This window comes from Oenanthe melanoleuca, chromosome 14, assembly GCF_029582105.1.
Source record: "Oenanthe melanoleuca isolate GR-GAL-2019-014 chromosome 14, OMel1.0, whole genome shotgun sequence".
Classification (NCBI taxonomy): domain Eukaryota; kingdom Metazoa; phylum Chordata; class Aves; order Passeriformes; family Muscicapidae; genus Oenanthe; species Oenanthe melanoleuca.
In genome coordinates this window covers 12,865,101-12,880,270 of record NC_079348.1, presented here as the reverse complement: position 1 = coordinate 12,880,270, position 15,170 = coordinate 12,865,101, and the positions used below count along the sequence as shown (strand labels likewise).

Genomic DNA, 15,170 nt, shown 5'->3' with positions numbered 1-15,170 from the left:
CGGGGAGCAGAGAAACGCGAGTGTTTTGGCGCTGGCAGCAGCGGCAGCAGCGTGCCCACGGTCGGTACAGGGAGGTTTTTATCCCTTCGCTGCGAGCAGCGGGCTCGGTGCCGGCAGGAGAGGGCGGCAGAGAAGCGGCTCCGGACCTGCACAGCACCCAAATTCCTGCCGGGAGCCACAGCACATCGCAGCTCTGGGAGCCAAATCCCTTCAAAACGGCAGCTCCGGCAGCACCCCCACCTTTTTTTTTTTTTTTTTTAAATTTTTTTTTTTTTTTTTTTTTTTTTTTTTTTTAAACCCGCACCACTCGGAAAATGTCAAATTCCTGCGGCAGCCCGGAGGACGCGGGGAAGCAGCGAGGCAGAGATGGCAGGATCAGGAGGGAGGACGGGGATGTGGATGGTTGCCAGCCGGAGGGAAAGAGGCTGAGGCTGGGCACGGAAGGAGCAAAGCAGCGAGCGGCGGCGGACGCGGCGATGCCGGGCTCGGGCACAGAACAGCCCGTGCCCGGAGCGCAGGAAGGCAAAAGTGTAAGTGAGGATCTCCAGCGGCTCTGGGAAAGGGGGAAGGGCCGGGAGGTTACCGCTGAAATTATTTGTCATCCTCAAGTTGGTAACTGGGCACCGAGGAGAGCAGGAGGGATGCAGCCCAGTGTCCCCCTCACCGGGATCACAGCGTGGTCCTCTTTAATTTCCGATCCTCTCTGCACACTTTTTAGTGCAGGAATGTGTGTTTCTATCTGGCTCTCGCTGTCATGTCTCTCTGCTTGCAAGGTGTGTGTGTCAGAGAGTGATTTCTTTTTTTCGTGGGGAGAAGGAATATTAACTGCTGAACTTGCTTTTCAGCTCCCTACATCCATTTAGAAATTGGGTAAGGATTGCTGCATTGAATTGGACAGTTTGGGCTGTTTAGCTGCCTGTCCATTCATTTGTGTTGAGCAGCACAGTTTTACACCTGGGGATGGGGGCAGAGCCCCCAGGAGAGGAGGAGAATTGCTGGTCAGAGATCTCATCTGGGGAGGTTTAGCCAAAAAAGAGCTGCTGAGCAGCTGCCTATACAAATATCAGCGTTCCCAGGTCTTTGCAGGAGGGGAACTTGTCTGCCTGGTCATTGAGCTCGGCTGCTGTGCCTGAGGCTCAGCACAGAACTCGGGGCAGAGCTGAAACTTTGCTGCTGCACCTGGGGCCAGGTGCTTTTCCTGGCTGCCTGCCTGGGTCAGGAGCGCAGGGGAGGGTGTGGGGACAAGGTCTGGGATGTTTCCTGTGAGAGAATGTGGCTTAGAGCTCACTTAAGAGCTGCTGGAGATTTCAGTGCACTGCTTTTATCCAGAAGTTTTCTGCAGTGTGGGGTTGGTTTCCTGAATTTAGACACGCTTCTTCAATTGAGGAGCTGAGTAGATGCTCAGCTTTTTGGGAGGGTTTACATTATTAAATCATTTGGAAGATAGTTCATTCAGTTTGTTCTTGGTGGAAGGTCGTCTCTAAATGCAACAGTTTTCCTGAGCTACAAAAGTATTTAAAATGTGTGTAGAGTGTTGGTTTGTTTATCCAAGCAGAAATACTTTTTACCAAACCATGGAACTGCAGAGAGTTGCACTTTGCTCTGTGGTTTGGGTTTCCAATGCTTTATGAAGTTAGGCTCTTTCTAACTCTCAGGCAGTGAAGTACCATTCCTGTTCTTATACCACAGGTTTATTTTCCCCCAAAGAAATGCAAAATACTGGCAAGTTAATTGGTCCAGTCACAACCCTTGTTTTTGTCTGTTGTTTTTTCCTTTTTTACCTGAGAGTAAAGGTTTTAAATCCATTCTGCTTTGTGATAAATATTTAGAAGTGAACACCACTATGGGTTGAAGTAAAAGTCTTTTTGATGGTACGTCTTACTATAATACCTAGGAAGTTACTGAAAAACAACTCTTAGTTGAATAAATTTGCCTTTTCTTTGAAGGGATCAATGCAGAATATATGAAAATGATGCAGACCTGAGTCACTGGGCTCTCCCCCATCTGTGAGGCCAGCTTTAGCCCCTTATTTATGTCCTGCTACTGCAGCAAAGTTCTGTGCTGGTGAATACCTGTCCTTTTTTCTGTCCTTTCAAGGACCTGGTGTAGCTGCTCCAACTTTACATTCTGGCTTTTCATCAGGGGATTGTTAAAAATATTAACAATGAACAATTTAATGAACAATTACTTCACTGCTTGTCTCTGACAAAATCAATTCTTGAATAGTTTTTATAATGATTTTTCTTATAGAACCTCTTAAATTAAACTGAGTTTGACTCAAAACTCATCAAAGCTCAGTGAAGGTCTGCTTTCCTCTCACATGAGTGGATTCTGGCTTGGGATGTTGCACTACATTTTGTATAAAGTTCCAGTAATATTTTTCCCCTTCCCATTTAAATCTGTCTGTCTGATTTGGAGGTATTATTAGAAATTAATTATGTGACATTTGAAATTCTGTTAACATCAACTTTTTCCTCAAAGCAATAAAAGCTTGTTCAACAATGACTGTAAGTGTCTGTCACCTTGCAGAGAGCAAGCTGCTGGAAAAGATGGACTGTGTGCCCTTAGGAAATACTGGAATGACTTCATTCCTGTGCTTAGAAGAATCTTTATTTTATAGGCATAGTGGTATGGGTAATCAATGCATGCATTGGAGGAACATTTCCTAGTAGTCCATTATGTCTTCCACTTTAAAGAAGGGCATTTAAAAAAATTATAGTCTTTGACTCATTTTTGGACTAGTAATAAAAAATCAGCACAGCGTGTGTGCTATTTCTCTGTTTATTCCACTGCTATTTACCTCATTCAACACCATTCTTGGGTTTAGAAGGAAGAAATCTACGTTGCTCAGCTGCTCCAGCTCATTATTCCACTTACTGTGGGGTCTTGGATTCTGGAGGATGCAGACACTATGTGTATTTTCTGTGCTTTATGCTCCTGAAGTGGTGTGGGCTCTTCCTTGGCGTCCTGAGTTTACAGCAGGAGCTGCTGCTGGGCACGAGTGGGTTGCAGAAGGATTTTGTGCCCTGGCTGGCAGCAGCACCTGGAGTGACCCCTTCCCTTGGTGCTGAAACCTGGGCTGAAACTGGGATTGTCCATTTAGGTATTTATTCAACACTTTGCTCCTTGCCTTCTTTTTACTGCCTTCATTACAAAGGAAGCTGCTGGAGGCAGGTGTGAATCACACAGCCCGAGGCCAGGGAACTGTTCTCTCTGTGATGTTTGCTCCTGGCACAGCACCAGGATGAAGCCTGTGCTCCAGTGAGGCTGGACTTGAGCAATCCTTCCTTTGGGGCAGCTGCTGGGGAGCTGGCCTTGGGGAGAGCTGTGAGCCTGTGCTTTCCACCAAGAGCTGGGAAAACTCTTCAGCCAAGGTCTCTGGAGAACTCCATTCCAGCTGTGTGCATGGAGGATGAGCACAGCTGTCAGCTCCTGGTTGTCACCCTGCCCGTGAGCTCACACTGGAAACTGCTAAATTTGGGTAAAGCTGCGTTTCCTGAGAAAATGTAAAGAATTGAACATGCAAGTGCTGAGTCCTTTCTGGGCTGATGGACATGAGGTAGACTCCTAGTTACCCATGAGTAACTAAGTGTGTGTAACTCCTAGTTACCCATGAGTAACTATATGTAACTCCTAGTTACCCATGAATAACTATGTGTAACTCCTAGTTACCCATGAGTAACTGTGTGTGACTCCTAGTTACCCATGAGTAACTATGTGTAACTCCTAGTTACCCCTGAGTAACTAAGTGTGTGTAACTCCTAGCTACCCATGAGTAACTATATGTAACTCCTAGTTACCCATGAGTAACTGTGTGTGACTCCTTGTTACCCATGAGTAACTGTGTGAGACTCCTAGTTACCCATGAGTAACCATGTGTGATTCCTAGTTACCCATGAGTAACTGTGTGTGACTCCTAGTTACCCCTGAGTAACTATGTGAGACTCCTAGTTATCTATGAGTAATTATGTGAGACTCCTAGTTACTCATGAGTAACTATGTGTGTGTAACTCCTAGTTACCCATGAGTAACCATGTGTGACTCTTAGTTACCCATGAGTAACTGTGTGTAACTCTTAGTTATCCCTGAGTAACTGTGTGAGACTCCTAGTTATCTATGAGTAACTATGTGTAGCTCCTAGTTACATATGAGAAACTAAGTTTGTGTAACTCCTAGTTACCCCTGAGTAACTATGTGAGACTCCTAGTTACCCATGAGTAACTTTGTGTAACTCCTAGTTACTCATGAGTAACTATGTGTAACTCCTAGTTACCCATGAGTAACTAAGTATGTGTAATTCCTAGTTACCCATGAGTAACTATGTGAGACTCCTAGTTACCCCTGAGTAACCATGTGTGTGTAACTCCCAGTTACCCCTGAGTAACTATGTGTAACTCCTAGTTACCCATGAGTAACCATGTGTGTGTAACTCCCAGTTACCCATGAGTAACTATGTGTAGCTCCTAGTTACCCCTGAGAGGTCATCAGGAGCGTGGATCCTTGGAATCCCTGGATCCTTGTCCTTTTTTCTCTCTCTTTAACCAGCTCTTTGTCCATATTCCTGGTGAAGTTCTTTGGATTTTAATGCAAAGATATTTCTGTACCCACAAGGCCTCCTTTGTTATGAACCAAACTTTCCCCCCTTAAATATTTGTGCCAGGTTTAGAGAACAAGACTAAATTTCCTGGGTTTGGTCTGACTTCTGTAGTGTTCCTGCAGCATACAGCTTCCTAAACTATTTGTTTACATGTGTAATGAAAATTACAGATGTGCCAGGAGAGAGCTAGAAATTTACCTTTTAAATAACTTTCAGGATGACTTTAATGCATTTTTGAATTAAGGTGCAGTTTTAAATTTTTTTAATTGCCTTTGTGAATACTTGGAAAGGAGGAAAGGGTAGAAGTACCATAAAAAAAAAAAGCAACTTTTTGTTTCTAACATCAGAAGTAACATCTTTATTCAGTTTTGGGACTGTCATGTCATAAAAGAAAATGTGAGGAAAGTATCTGAAAAAGTGCTTAGTACTTTTGTAGGAGGGGAAAACTGGTTTTGCTGATCAGCTCTGAAGAACTGACTACACAAAACTTGTACCATGTGACAAATCCAGCCTTCTAAATCTCAGATGTAATGGAATTGTAAATCCAGTTTAGATCCAGGGAGATGTGATGTGCTATGCAATGCCCTTGTCTTTGCTTAGAGAACAAATTGCACCTTGTCATCACTTTGAGTCATTCATTTGAGTATTCCTAAAGTGTACAAGAACATACCTTGGAAAGCTGAGAAACACATGTTGAAAAGCTGATCATTTAAAAGGAGGAGAGAAAAGGTTTTCTAGAAATTAAGATATGAACTTGGAGATTCAGCTCAAGATAAAATTCCCTCGTTTGAAGGATGGGTCTGGGTTCAAATTAAAATCTCTGTCAAGACCAGGTGTGGATGTAGGAGCTGAGCTCTGCCTGGATTCACTGCAGAAACTGCAGTGTGTGCCTTCAGCTGTGTGAGCTGCTGTCCTGCAAGTGCTTGGGTAAATATAAATATAAATATAAATATAAATATAAATATAAATATAAATATAAATATAAACATTTAAATATCATATGTTAAGCTCGAGTGAAATACACATTTTTTATCTCTTATTTGTAGCTTGGGTTAAAGTAATTTTTGACTCAATAACTCAAGGCTTTTTCATTAAATACAGGCATAAAACACAGAATGTTTTAGAAGTGTAAGAACTGGATCTGGAGTCTGACAGTTTGACCTTTGTGGCTTTGCCACACAAAGTTGCACTGGGTTAGGGCAGTTTCTCATATAGATTTTCTGGTTTAGGACATTTATTTGCTCCTAACAGTAGGTTTAGTACAAAACATGATTTGTGTGTATGGCTTTGTGATCATAATTTCATTAAAACATTTAAACTTTAAAGAGGAGATGTGTTTGAGAAGGGAGAAACTGGAATGGTGGGTTTGTCTGAGGTCCAGTTTAAGGTGCTGATTTTTGACTCTCAGGGTTCTAAGCAGATTGAAGCATTCTGCTGTCAAGGCTGTGGTTTAGTTCTTTTTCTCTCCTCTTTATAAAAGTGTTTCAATCCATCGAGTTCCTTTTTTCCTCAGACATTGTGGGATGGATGTGTTTTAGGAGAGCACCATAGATTGAGAGTGTTTGGAAGAGCAGAACATTTGGAATGTGTTGCAGACTGCACCTGCCTTTCCTCTCTTTCCTTTTTTGGGTCTGATTACCTAATTAGAGGACAACTTAAGGATTTAATCTATTTTCTTGTTAGGCAGATTGTGATAGATGCTGGAATTACTGCTTTTGTTTTGGTTCAGAGCACAATCAAATTCTGTGATCCAGGACAGAGACATAATTATTTGCCTTTGGAAGTGGGAAGAAAGGAGAAGATAATTCTTTAGAAGTCACTGGTGGTATTGATATAAGCTGCTGGAATTAGTTCCACAGGAATATTTGCTAAATCAAAGTAAAGGAGCTTTGATAGAAAGGTGTGGATAAATCAAAAATGGGTTTGGATTTGATTCCAAGAACAAGAACAAGTTGAAGGAAAATGTTCTTCCTAAAACTGACTCATCCTGTTAACCTCTGGCTGGTGTCAGCAAACAATGGCTCTGCAGCCTGAGCAGCAATAATTGCAGCAAAGACTTTCCTGAGACAAGGGAAGGCGGCAGAAAGAGACCCTCAGGAGGGACCTTGCTCTGCCATTTTTCCTGGAGCTGCTCTGGGGATAAGTGGGCAAAGCTAAAGGCTCTGTGTGCATTATCCTATTGTTTTGTCAGGAGGGAAATTTAATTTAATTCAGCAAATTATTGCCTGTTTTCAACATGCAGTTGCAACCATGAGCAACATTGGCCAGTTGTGTTTATTCATTGGGAGTTCAATTTCACTGACAAGGAACATTCATGGGGCATTTCTATCCCAGTTTGAGTAATCAATTGCCTAATATTGCAATTTTTATAGTGTGACCAGAATACTACTTTTGATGGAAATTACAAATGCATTAAAATCTTCTAGAGTGCAAAAGAAGACATTTGTGATCTATGTTGAATTAGAAGAGATATGAAATTAAGATATTTATATATCACTCTTATTTGCTGTGCTTTCTCCTTCTGTATGCCAATGTCAGCCATGAAAAAAAATTTTTATTTCAAGTCTCTGTGATTTAAAGATTAATAAAATTATTTGCTTTACTTTAGTTTTTTAAAAATATTTGCAGTCTCAGTCATTAGCCTGGATTACAATGAGGAATAAGCCCCAGAAGCTATGCAGAAATTGAGAATGGAATCAGGCTGCTGCTTCACTGGCTGTCCCTTTCCTGTGGAGTACTCAATGTTCAGACTCATTTGGGATGCATTATTACTAAAGAGTTGCCTATTCTGTTCCATTAAATCAGGCTGCAGGATCTGCTGCACTGCCACCCATGTAATTTCCCCCTCAGGAATGCATTTAATGTGTTCTGATGTTTAATGTGCACTTCTTAAACAGCCCAAGGAGTTACAGGCAGTCTTGTCTTCACTAGAAAGGGTTTTATCCTTTAAATTCAGAATCCAGAACCTTTGCTTTTGATGGCTCTCTTGTGTTCTGCCTCTTAAGTTACCTTTAAAATGGAAATAACTGGTTCAACACTGTGAGCCAGCTGGTCACTGCCAGCAAACTTCAAATAGCTTGGTGTAGGGAAATGCAACAGTTAAATGACTTAACCTGACTTTAAGTGCTAGATAATGAAGTAATTCTCTATCAGTTGTACTGATACTTAATTAATAAAGGTCTATCTAAGATTCACAAATCAATGAGAAGTGTCTGCTGTCCTTGGTAAGGATCCTTTCCAGTCTGACAAGCAAAACTTGTTCAAAGTGAAAAAGATTTCCTGAGCACAATTCTCATACAATCTATTCTCCTTTCCTTGCTGGTTTTTTCCCCTCCATGTTTCAAATATATTTGGTGTCAGCCCTTCTGCACAGGGATATGGCTTTAGGATCCCTAGGAAAGGACACAATTTATTTAATTAACAGAGATCTGTCTTTACTGGGTTGGTCACTGGGCAGACAGGTGGAAAGTGGAGGTAGAGAAGCTCGTGGGTGTCCAAGGTTTTGTAGCAAGGATTGTGCAGGGTTGCCTTCAATAACTGAGCAGGGACACCACAGAATCAGCCCTGGATGGGCTTGGAAGGGTTCTCTGTTTGCCCAGGCTTCTGTTTTCTCTTGGAGAGCTGAGCAAGGGCAGCACAGGATCAGCCATTAGTGGATGCACTGCTAGGACTCTGCATTTCCCCAGCTCCTGTAATTATTTGGATGGTATTGGTTACCCTTAAGCATAATGAGATGGTGAAAAATTAATAAATTTTCACAAAGTTTCCATTCTTTTTGCTATCTATGAATAGTTTGGTAAATTCCTGTTTTAGCTGAGGTCCACTGTGCATTCAACACATACTATCTTCAAGGAATATTATTTTCCACAAAATGAAGGCTAATCACAAAAAATAGAAATGGATTTAGTATGTAAAAGTATGGAGTCACCTCACTGAGACTGTCTTAGTTCCTTGAACTGGGCCACAACTAAATGGAAATGAAGCATTCTTATCAATAATGCACTGGGGAAGCAACATCTGTTCTCAGATGCTGAGAGGATGTTTTTTCATTCACTAAAATATTTATTTCAACTAAAAAACCCTAATCTTTTCACTGTGCCCAGAAGGCAGAATCATTGACTGTTATGTTTAGAAACTGTCTGTGAATTACAAGAGTCCATATAAAATGGAAAGAATGCTGATTGAGGAATTAATCACTTTTTGCTTCATTTAAAATAAATAATGACATTACAGAAAGCTGTCACATTAGCTCCAAAAAACCCCAGATTCTTGGAAAAGCAGCAGAAGATAATTTCTTTCTCTCTTGCAGGCACAAAAACAGTTTTTGGTGATGTGACAATATTTTCTTCTAATTACCCAGTGTTGTTGCATAAAGGTTGCTGTTCTTGGCCACTTGTTCAGATCCTTCTTAGATTTCAAGGCTAGGATTGACTGCTAGACCCTGATTTCTGGGAAAAGTTAATTCTGTCTCCCTAAATCCTCCTTGAGCTACAACATGGAATTTTTTTACAAAAACAGCCACTGTTGATTAAAGGCTTCAGGTCATGGACAATTCCTCAAGTCTCCAGGTAAATTTCTTGCTGTAGATAACTATTCTTAGAATAAAAATAGAAATCCTTGCCTGGAGTTGGAATTTGCCCAGCTGCTCATCCCAGCCTGAGTGGATTGTTCTGCACCAGATGTTACTGACTCCCATGATGGGAATAAACTCATCTCCTCCTCTGGATAAGCCAAGCATCTGGATCCATGTGTTTTGTTTTCCATCCTGCAGGTCTGTGCTCTCCATCTGAAAGAATTCATCCCTGCCCTTGCTGCCTCTTTGCAGGTTCAACATTTTTGCAGAAAGCTGATTCTGCTGGATGTCCCCTGTTAATATATCAGTGGTTTAGGCACTGCTCTGGCCTGGGCTCCAGGTTCATTTACCAACAACAGCCACTGTCACAAAACATTCTGTTTGTCCACATGGAAGTGTGTTTTTGTCAGACAAGCCCAGAATTTATGGCTTCAATTTGATTAAAATAGTCTGAAAATTATCAATGCCTTGATTTTTACATGCCCACTTCCCAATTCACTGGGAAGAGAAATCACTGAATGCTGTTCATGAAAGAACAGATCCTTGTGGGATGGTAATTGCAGAGGCATCTTAATTGGAATGACTCTGCTCCAGCTCCTTTTTTTTCCTCCTATCTGCTCAGTTTTAATTCATTTTAGTGTCCTGTGTAGCTGTGCACACAGACCAATCTGGAGCTGTATGTTAGCACTCCAGAGTGGTTGCTTAACTGTGATTTAAAAAAATTATCATTATGTAACTGAGCCAAAAAGTCAAAACTAAGTCACTGTCCTGTTATCTGTTGACAAATGAGTTTTTCCCCAGTGATACTTTCCAAGACCTTTAACCTTCCAGCTGACAGGTCAGTTTGGATAATTGTGACTCAAATCCTGGTGGTGTCTTGGGACTCAGTGTCTGCCAATTGGAAGCTGCTCAGGCTGTTCCCCTGGGGGAATGTGCAGTGTGCACTGTTGGCAGGGAAGCTTTGAACCAAAGCAAAATGAGGGGAGAAATCCCAGGAAAAGCCCAGCTGCGTGGCTGAAATAAATTCTGGGCCACTGTGGGTCTGCCCTGCCTGGTCACTGCAGGGGGAAGGTGTGATGGTGCAGGGAAGGGACCAGGAAAAAACCATTAATTAATGCTTAAATCAATTAATTGATGTCTAAATCCCAGGGAAAAGAAATCTCTGCCTGGAGGAGTCTGGAGTGAGCTCTGAGCCAGGCTCAGGGAGGTCAGGAGCAGCAGCCTGGGCTGAGCCCTGGGCTGAGGGCACAGCTCTGGCCCTGGGCAGCTCTGGAGGAGATGAGCGGGGCTGGCAGGGCTGAGACACTTTGGGCTGAGCCCTGGGAGCCTCTGGCTCCCCTGTGTGATGTAATAAAGCTCTCCCAGGGGTGTCTGTGCAGTGTCAGTGCTGCCTCTGCCCAAACCTGAACCATGGAACGTTCTCCCAGCCTGGGGAGTTGGTTTGTGGCATGGTATTGCAGTGGTTTTTGGGTTTTTTTCCTGTTTATTTTCCACTAGGGAAAAAACATAATCCCACAGAGTAATATCTTTGCTTAAATCACCTAGCAAAAATCAAATCAAATCAGTAATTCCTGATGTATCACACCAATTGCTCTGTTCTCTCATTGAAGTCTTCATTAGAACTCCACACACACAAATGTTAGCACCCTTTTATCTGTTTACTTTCTTAAAGCTTGTTTTCATAAAATGAACAATTACTTAAATTGCTAAAGTAGGGTTTTTTTTTTAATTCCATCTGCATAGTTGCTAATCTTGCTGCTCTTAAATCTCTTTGCTAAAGCAAAGGGGCTCTTTCATGTGCTATTCCTCAGCCCTTCATCTGGGGGTTCTGAAGGAGCTGTTGGAGATGATTCAATCAGTGTTGAGACCTGAATGCTGCCAGCAGAGAGGGGCTGCAGAATGGAATTGGTTATGTGTGTTTTATGTGACATGTGTGCACATCCCTGGTGCTGCTTTATCAGGGGTGCATCAGTTTTATTTCCTGCCAGGGATACTTTTCTTCTTCTGAGCTCAAAGTCCAAAGTGCCCCACTTGATTAATGTCTAATTCTGGCATGACCTGAAATGAAATGTGCCTGTAAACAAAAACTTTTGATTTTCCCAATCTCTGACCCCACTCCTTGGGCTAAAGAGAAAATGATGTTTTTCAAGGTGTAAAATCTGTTCTCTCTCACCTCAAGAGATTGCTAGGACTTTCAAAATGGGTTTTTTTCTTTCTGCTCCTCTTTAATTTGAACTTTTAAAATAGGTTCTCCTGGGAGCAGGAGGATGGGCACTGGGGGTGTGGAGCATGGGGACTCTCCCAGGTCTGCAGCAGGATAGGTGGTAACACACTGTTTATTTACTCAGCAATAGCATCAGCAACATTCTCAAAGAAATGGACATTTGTGTAGCCTTTACTGGGATAAGTCAGGGAGGTGGCACCAGCTCTCTCTGTTATCCCAATATTGAAATTGGCCCAAGGCAGAATCCAGACCATTCTCCTCACAAAAACATCACTCAAACCCCAGAATCACCCACTTTCCATGGAGTGCCTTGTAGCTAAGCAATTCCAAATCTGGTGTGAAGTGTTTCAAGTGCCAGAGGAGTGATCAACAGCTTCAAGTATCAAAAACTTCAAGTTTCACCTGTAATAAATGATATAAAATCATCTGAACAGCCTTCCTTGTGAAGGCAGTTTATAATTTATAGAGACCTTAAAGGGGATTTGGAGGCAGGTTGATGAAATGTCACTGCTTTCACCTCACCAAGTAATTGTGTTTTAATGAAGTAAAGCCTCTCAGCTGAAGAGATGATGTCGGCTGGTGAGGGAATACTGACAAAATGTAAGGGAATAAACTGGGGAAAGAATCTGCTTTTTTCAGAGGGGTCCAGAAGAGAGGGAACTAATTGAAGGAGTTGTTGTGGAGCTCCCAAGGTGCTTCACTGTTGTTGATGCTCCCTTGAACCCAAGGAAATCAGTCACTGGGTTCCCAGTCACAGTCTCACTGGAGCTGGATGCCAGGTTTTGTTCAAGCAGCTTTTCCTGGTCCTCGGCAATGCTCAGATAATTTAATTCTCACTGCAGTGTTTAACTCCTGCTGTTTGCCAGCTGTGCCCTGCTGCTGGCTGTGATCTGCATTCTTGTCAGTGTGCAGTGTCCCAAGATCCATTATTCTTCAGGAAATCACAAAGAAAATGTGCCTGTGGATCTGACCAATGCTTTGTTTTCTCCTCTGCAGGGTGATTTTCCTCCTAGACCTTTGATTTAGAAAGAAGTTAAAATCTCTTTGCTTTTAGCTGTACTTAGTTCAGTCAAGGATCTCCTGACTCCAAAAGCACTTTCTTGGCACAATTTCCCAAGAGTTAGTTATATCACATAAAATAAGTAGCTCAAATTCTCATATTCTAGGATTAGCCATTTTTAAGCAGCTACAATAGAAGTTGAACATAGACATCTCCATTAGGTTCAACTAAAACTTATTTTGAAAAGTATCATGGGTTTCTCTGAAAGGTTCATGTAAATTTAGGAAATGTGTTTAGTATTGCTGATAACAAAAGCCCATTTTTATTTGAGGGGCTGATAAGCTACAGCTTAAACATGACTCCACATATTCAATGTAAATTTTTTTCATTCAGTGCCAGAAAGTCCTGCAAAGACCAGGCAGACTCCCCCACCTCTGAAATTAACTTTTCAGTATGACTGCAGCAGAGTTTGGTTTGCAAACACAGCATCTAATTTAGTTTTGCTTTGGCTTAAGGAAGCTGGTTGATTCCTACATAACAGCTAATAAACATGTTCTGTTTTCACTTAAACTGAGAGGGCAAAACTCCAGAAGTGACAGTGGGATCCTCTTAAATCTCCCAAGACCTGAGCCAGAATCTGATTTTAATGCTCAAAACTTTGAGCCCCCTGATACTTTCTGCAGAACTGACAGACACATTTCATTAAACAAATTATGATGTTTGTTTTCTTGTGTTTCATTTGTTTCTGTTCTTTATAGTATGGTGCATTTGCATGAAAATGGCATTTTGAAGAGTGGTCTGCTGCTGATGCTGGTCCCTCACCTGGAGGCACAATCTCTGCTTGGATTTGCAGTTAGCTGCTCTGGAATTGTTGTTGCAGTGGCAGAGCTGCTGCTCTGCCCTTGGGTGGGAAGGGAGCAGCAGGAGCTGAAGAATACTTAAACCAAATACTTAAACCACCCAAGTTTTATGCAAAGATCTCTGCAAAATTACACACACCAGGGGAAAGAGGAAATGGAGGAGCCACACAAAGTGGAATGGTGTTGAAGATGTTTCCACCCCTGACCTGTCTCTTGTCATGGCAGTGTCAGATTAGGAACCAGCTGTGCTGCAGAAGGAACAAAGTTTATTAAAGCCTACAAGGAAATGCCCAGAGCTATTCTCAGACTGTTCATATGTGGCTGGAGCAGGATTTCTGTTTTCTGGGGGAGGAAATCATCACATCAAATTCTGAATTAGGAGTTCCTTGAGGGACGAATCAGAATCAGAACAGTGGCTTGAGCCAGGCACTAAACCCACCCCTCAAACAGAGCAATACAGAACTGTATTATTGTCTAAAATCCTAAAAACACATCCAGTGAGGAAGCAAAGCAGATTGAGGCAGCTGCATCCTCTGGGAAGGTGATGTTTGGTGCTGCAGGTGTCTGTGCCAGCCCTCAGCTCCACCTCTGCACAGGTGGAGGTGTGGGCTGAGAACCAAGAGCTAATCTGCTTCTGCAGCTCCCTGCAGGTTTCCCTCCCTTATCATGACTTGTTTCTCAGTCACAGGTTCTCAGTTTGTGTTTTCCTAGCTATCAGGAGACCAGATATGTTTTTATTCTGTGGGTGTTCTGAGGATGTCTTTGGGAGAGTTACCCAGGGCAGTTACATTTGGTACCAGATACAGGATTTTGGTGTGTGTGGAAAATGGTGTTAAAGAGAGAATGTCTCACTCAGATAAAAGTGTTTAACTTTACCCCTTGTTCTCAAATTCTTTTTGAAGCCAATGAGGTTTTTTTTTTTTTGTTGTGGGTTCATTCAGTTTATACATTTAAAACAGGGTTGAGGGAGATTCCTTTACAGTTTTCATGGAGATGGAACAGCCAACACAAAGCACAAGGTGCCTTGTAGAACAGGATCAGAAACTCTAAAACACGAGACCTGGGCAGGATTTGATGAGATGTTTCCAAGCAAACATCTCCCAACACGTGCAGCAGGTGGGTGCAATGAAAGTGGAAAATGTCCCCAGATGAATGAATTGTTGCTGCTGCCTCAGTGCAGGTGTGTGGTGTGAACCCACTGGCAGGACAAACCAGCTTCAGTGTCTGGGGCAGAGAGTGAGCCTGTGTCCCAGCAGTTTGTGATTACTAAATGAACTGAGAATTGGAATTGCCTTTTTTTTTTTGGTGCAGGCACTGTGGGAACCTCCCTGCTCTGTTCAGTTTGGATTCTCTTGCATGGTGCTGGCAGCAAGGCACAGGGATGGGTGAGAGCTGATAAAAGATGTCTCACTGAGCATTGCATAGCCAGGTCACATCCCAGAATGACACAGGGGACTCAAACCCAGACAGTGCTGAGGCTGTTATCACATCCCCTGCAAGGAGGGCAAAAATCAATGCTCCATCCTCACTGTCCTTTCTGGAGCTGTTTTTAGAACCTTGGCATTTAGGGATCCCCACATCTTGCTCTTGTTTCCTCCTCTCCTCCTCCCCTGTCCTGTCCCCAGAGGGGTTTGGTGACCTGGGCCAGCAGCTCTGCCTCTCCCCTGAGACTGGGGCTGGTAAAGAATAGACTCACCTCCTACCTCTGTGCCCTGCAAGACAGGAATATTTTAATTTCCTTGAGTGATTAAGGAGCTAAATTTCAAGCTTTTTTTATGATATATGTGGCAGTGTCAGTTTGCTTTCTTCTGCTTTTCTTTACTACCACAAACACTAAATAGCCATTTCACCTTCCCACTGTAAATGCTGGAAGGCTGCAGTGGGGAAAACAAAACCTGCTTTGAAGAATAAAGGAA

The 15,170-nt window shown here is 42.5% G+C and overlaps 1 protein-coding gene across 1 annotated transcript in view; it reads left to right on the top strand.

Moving 5' to 3' along the window:
- Positions 1–314: 314 nt before the first annotated feature.
- Positions 315–15,170, top strand: part of RBFOX1 (RNA binding fox-1 homolog 1) — a 1,071,989-nt gene continuing 1,057,133 nt past the window's right edge. The window contains exon 1 of the mRNA XM_056503454.1: positions 315–530. Within this exon, the coding sequence (XP_056359429.1) occupies positions 315–530 (216 nt within the window). The remainder of the gene's footprint in view (positions 531–15,170) is intronic.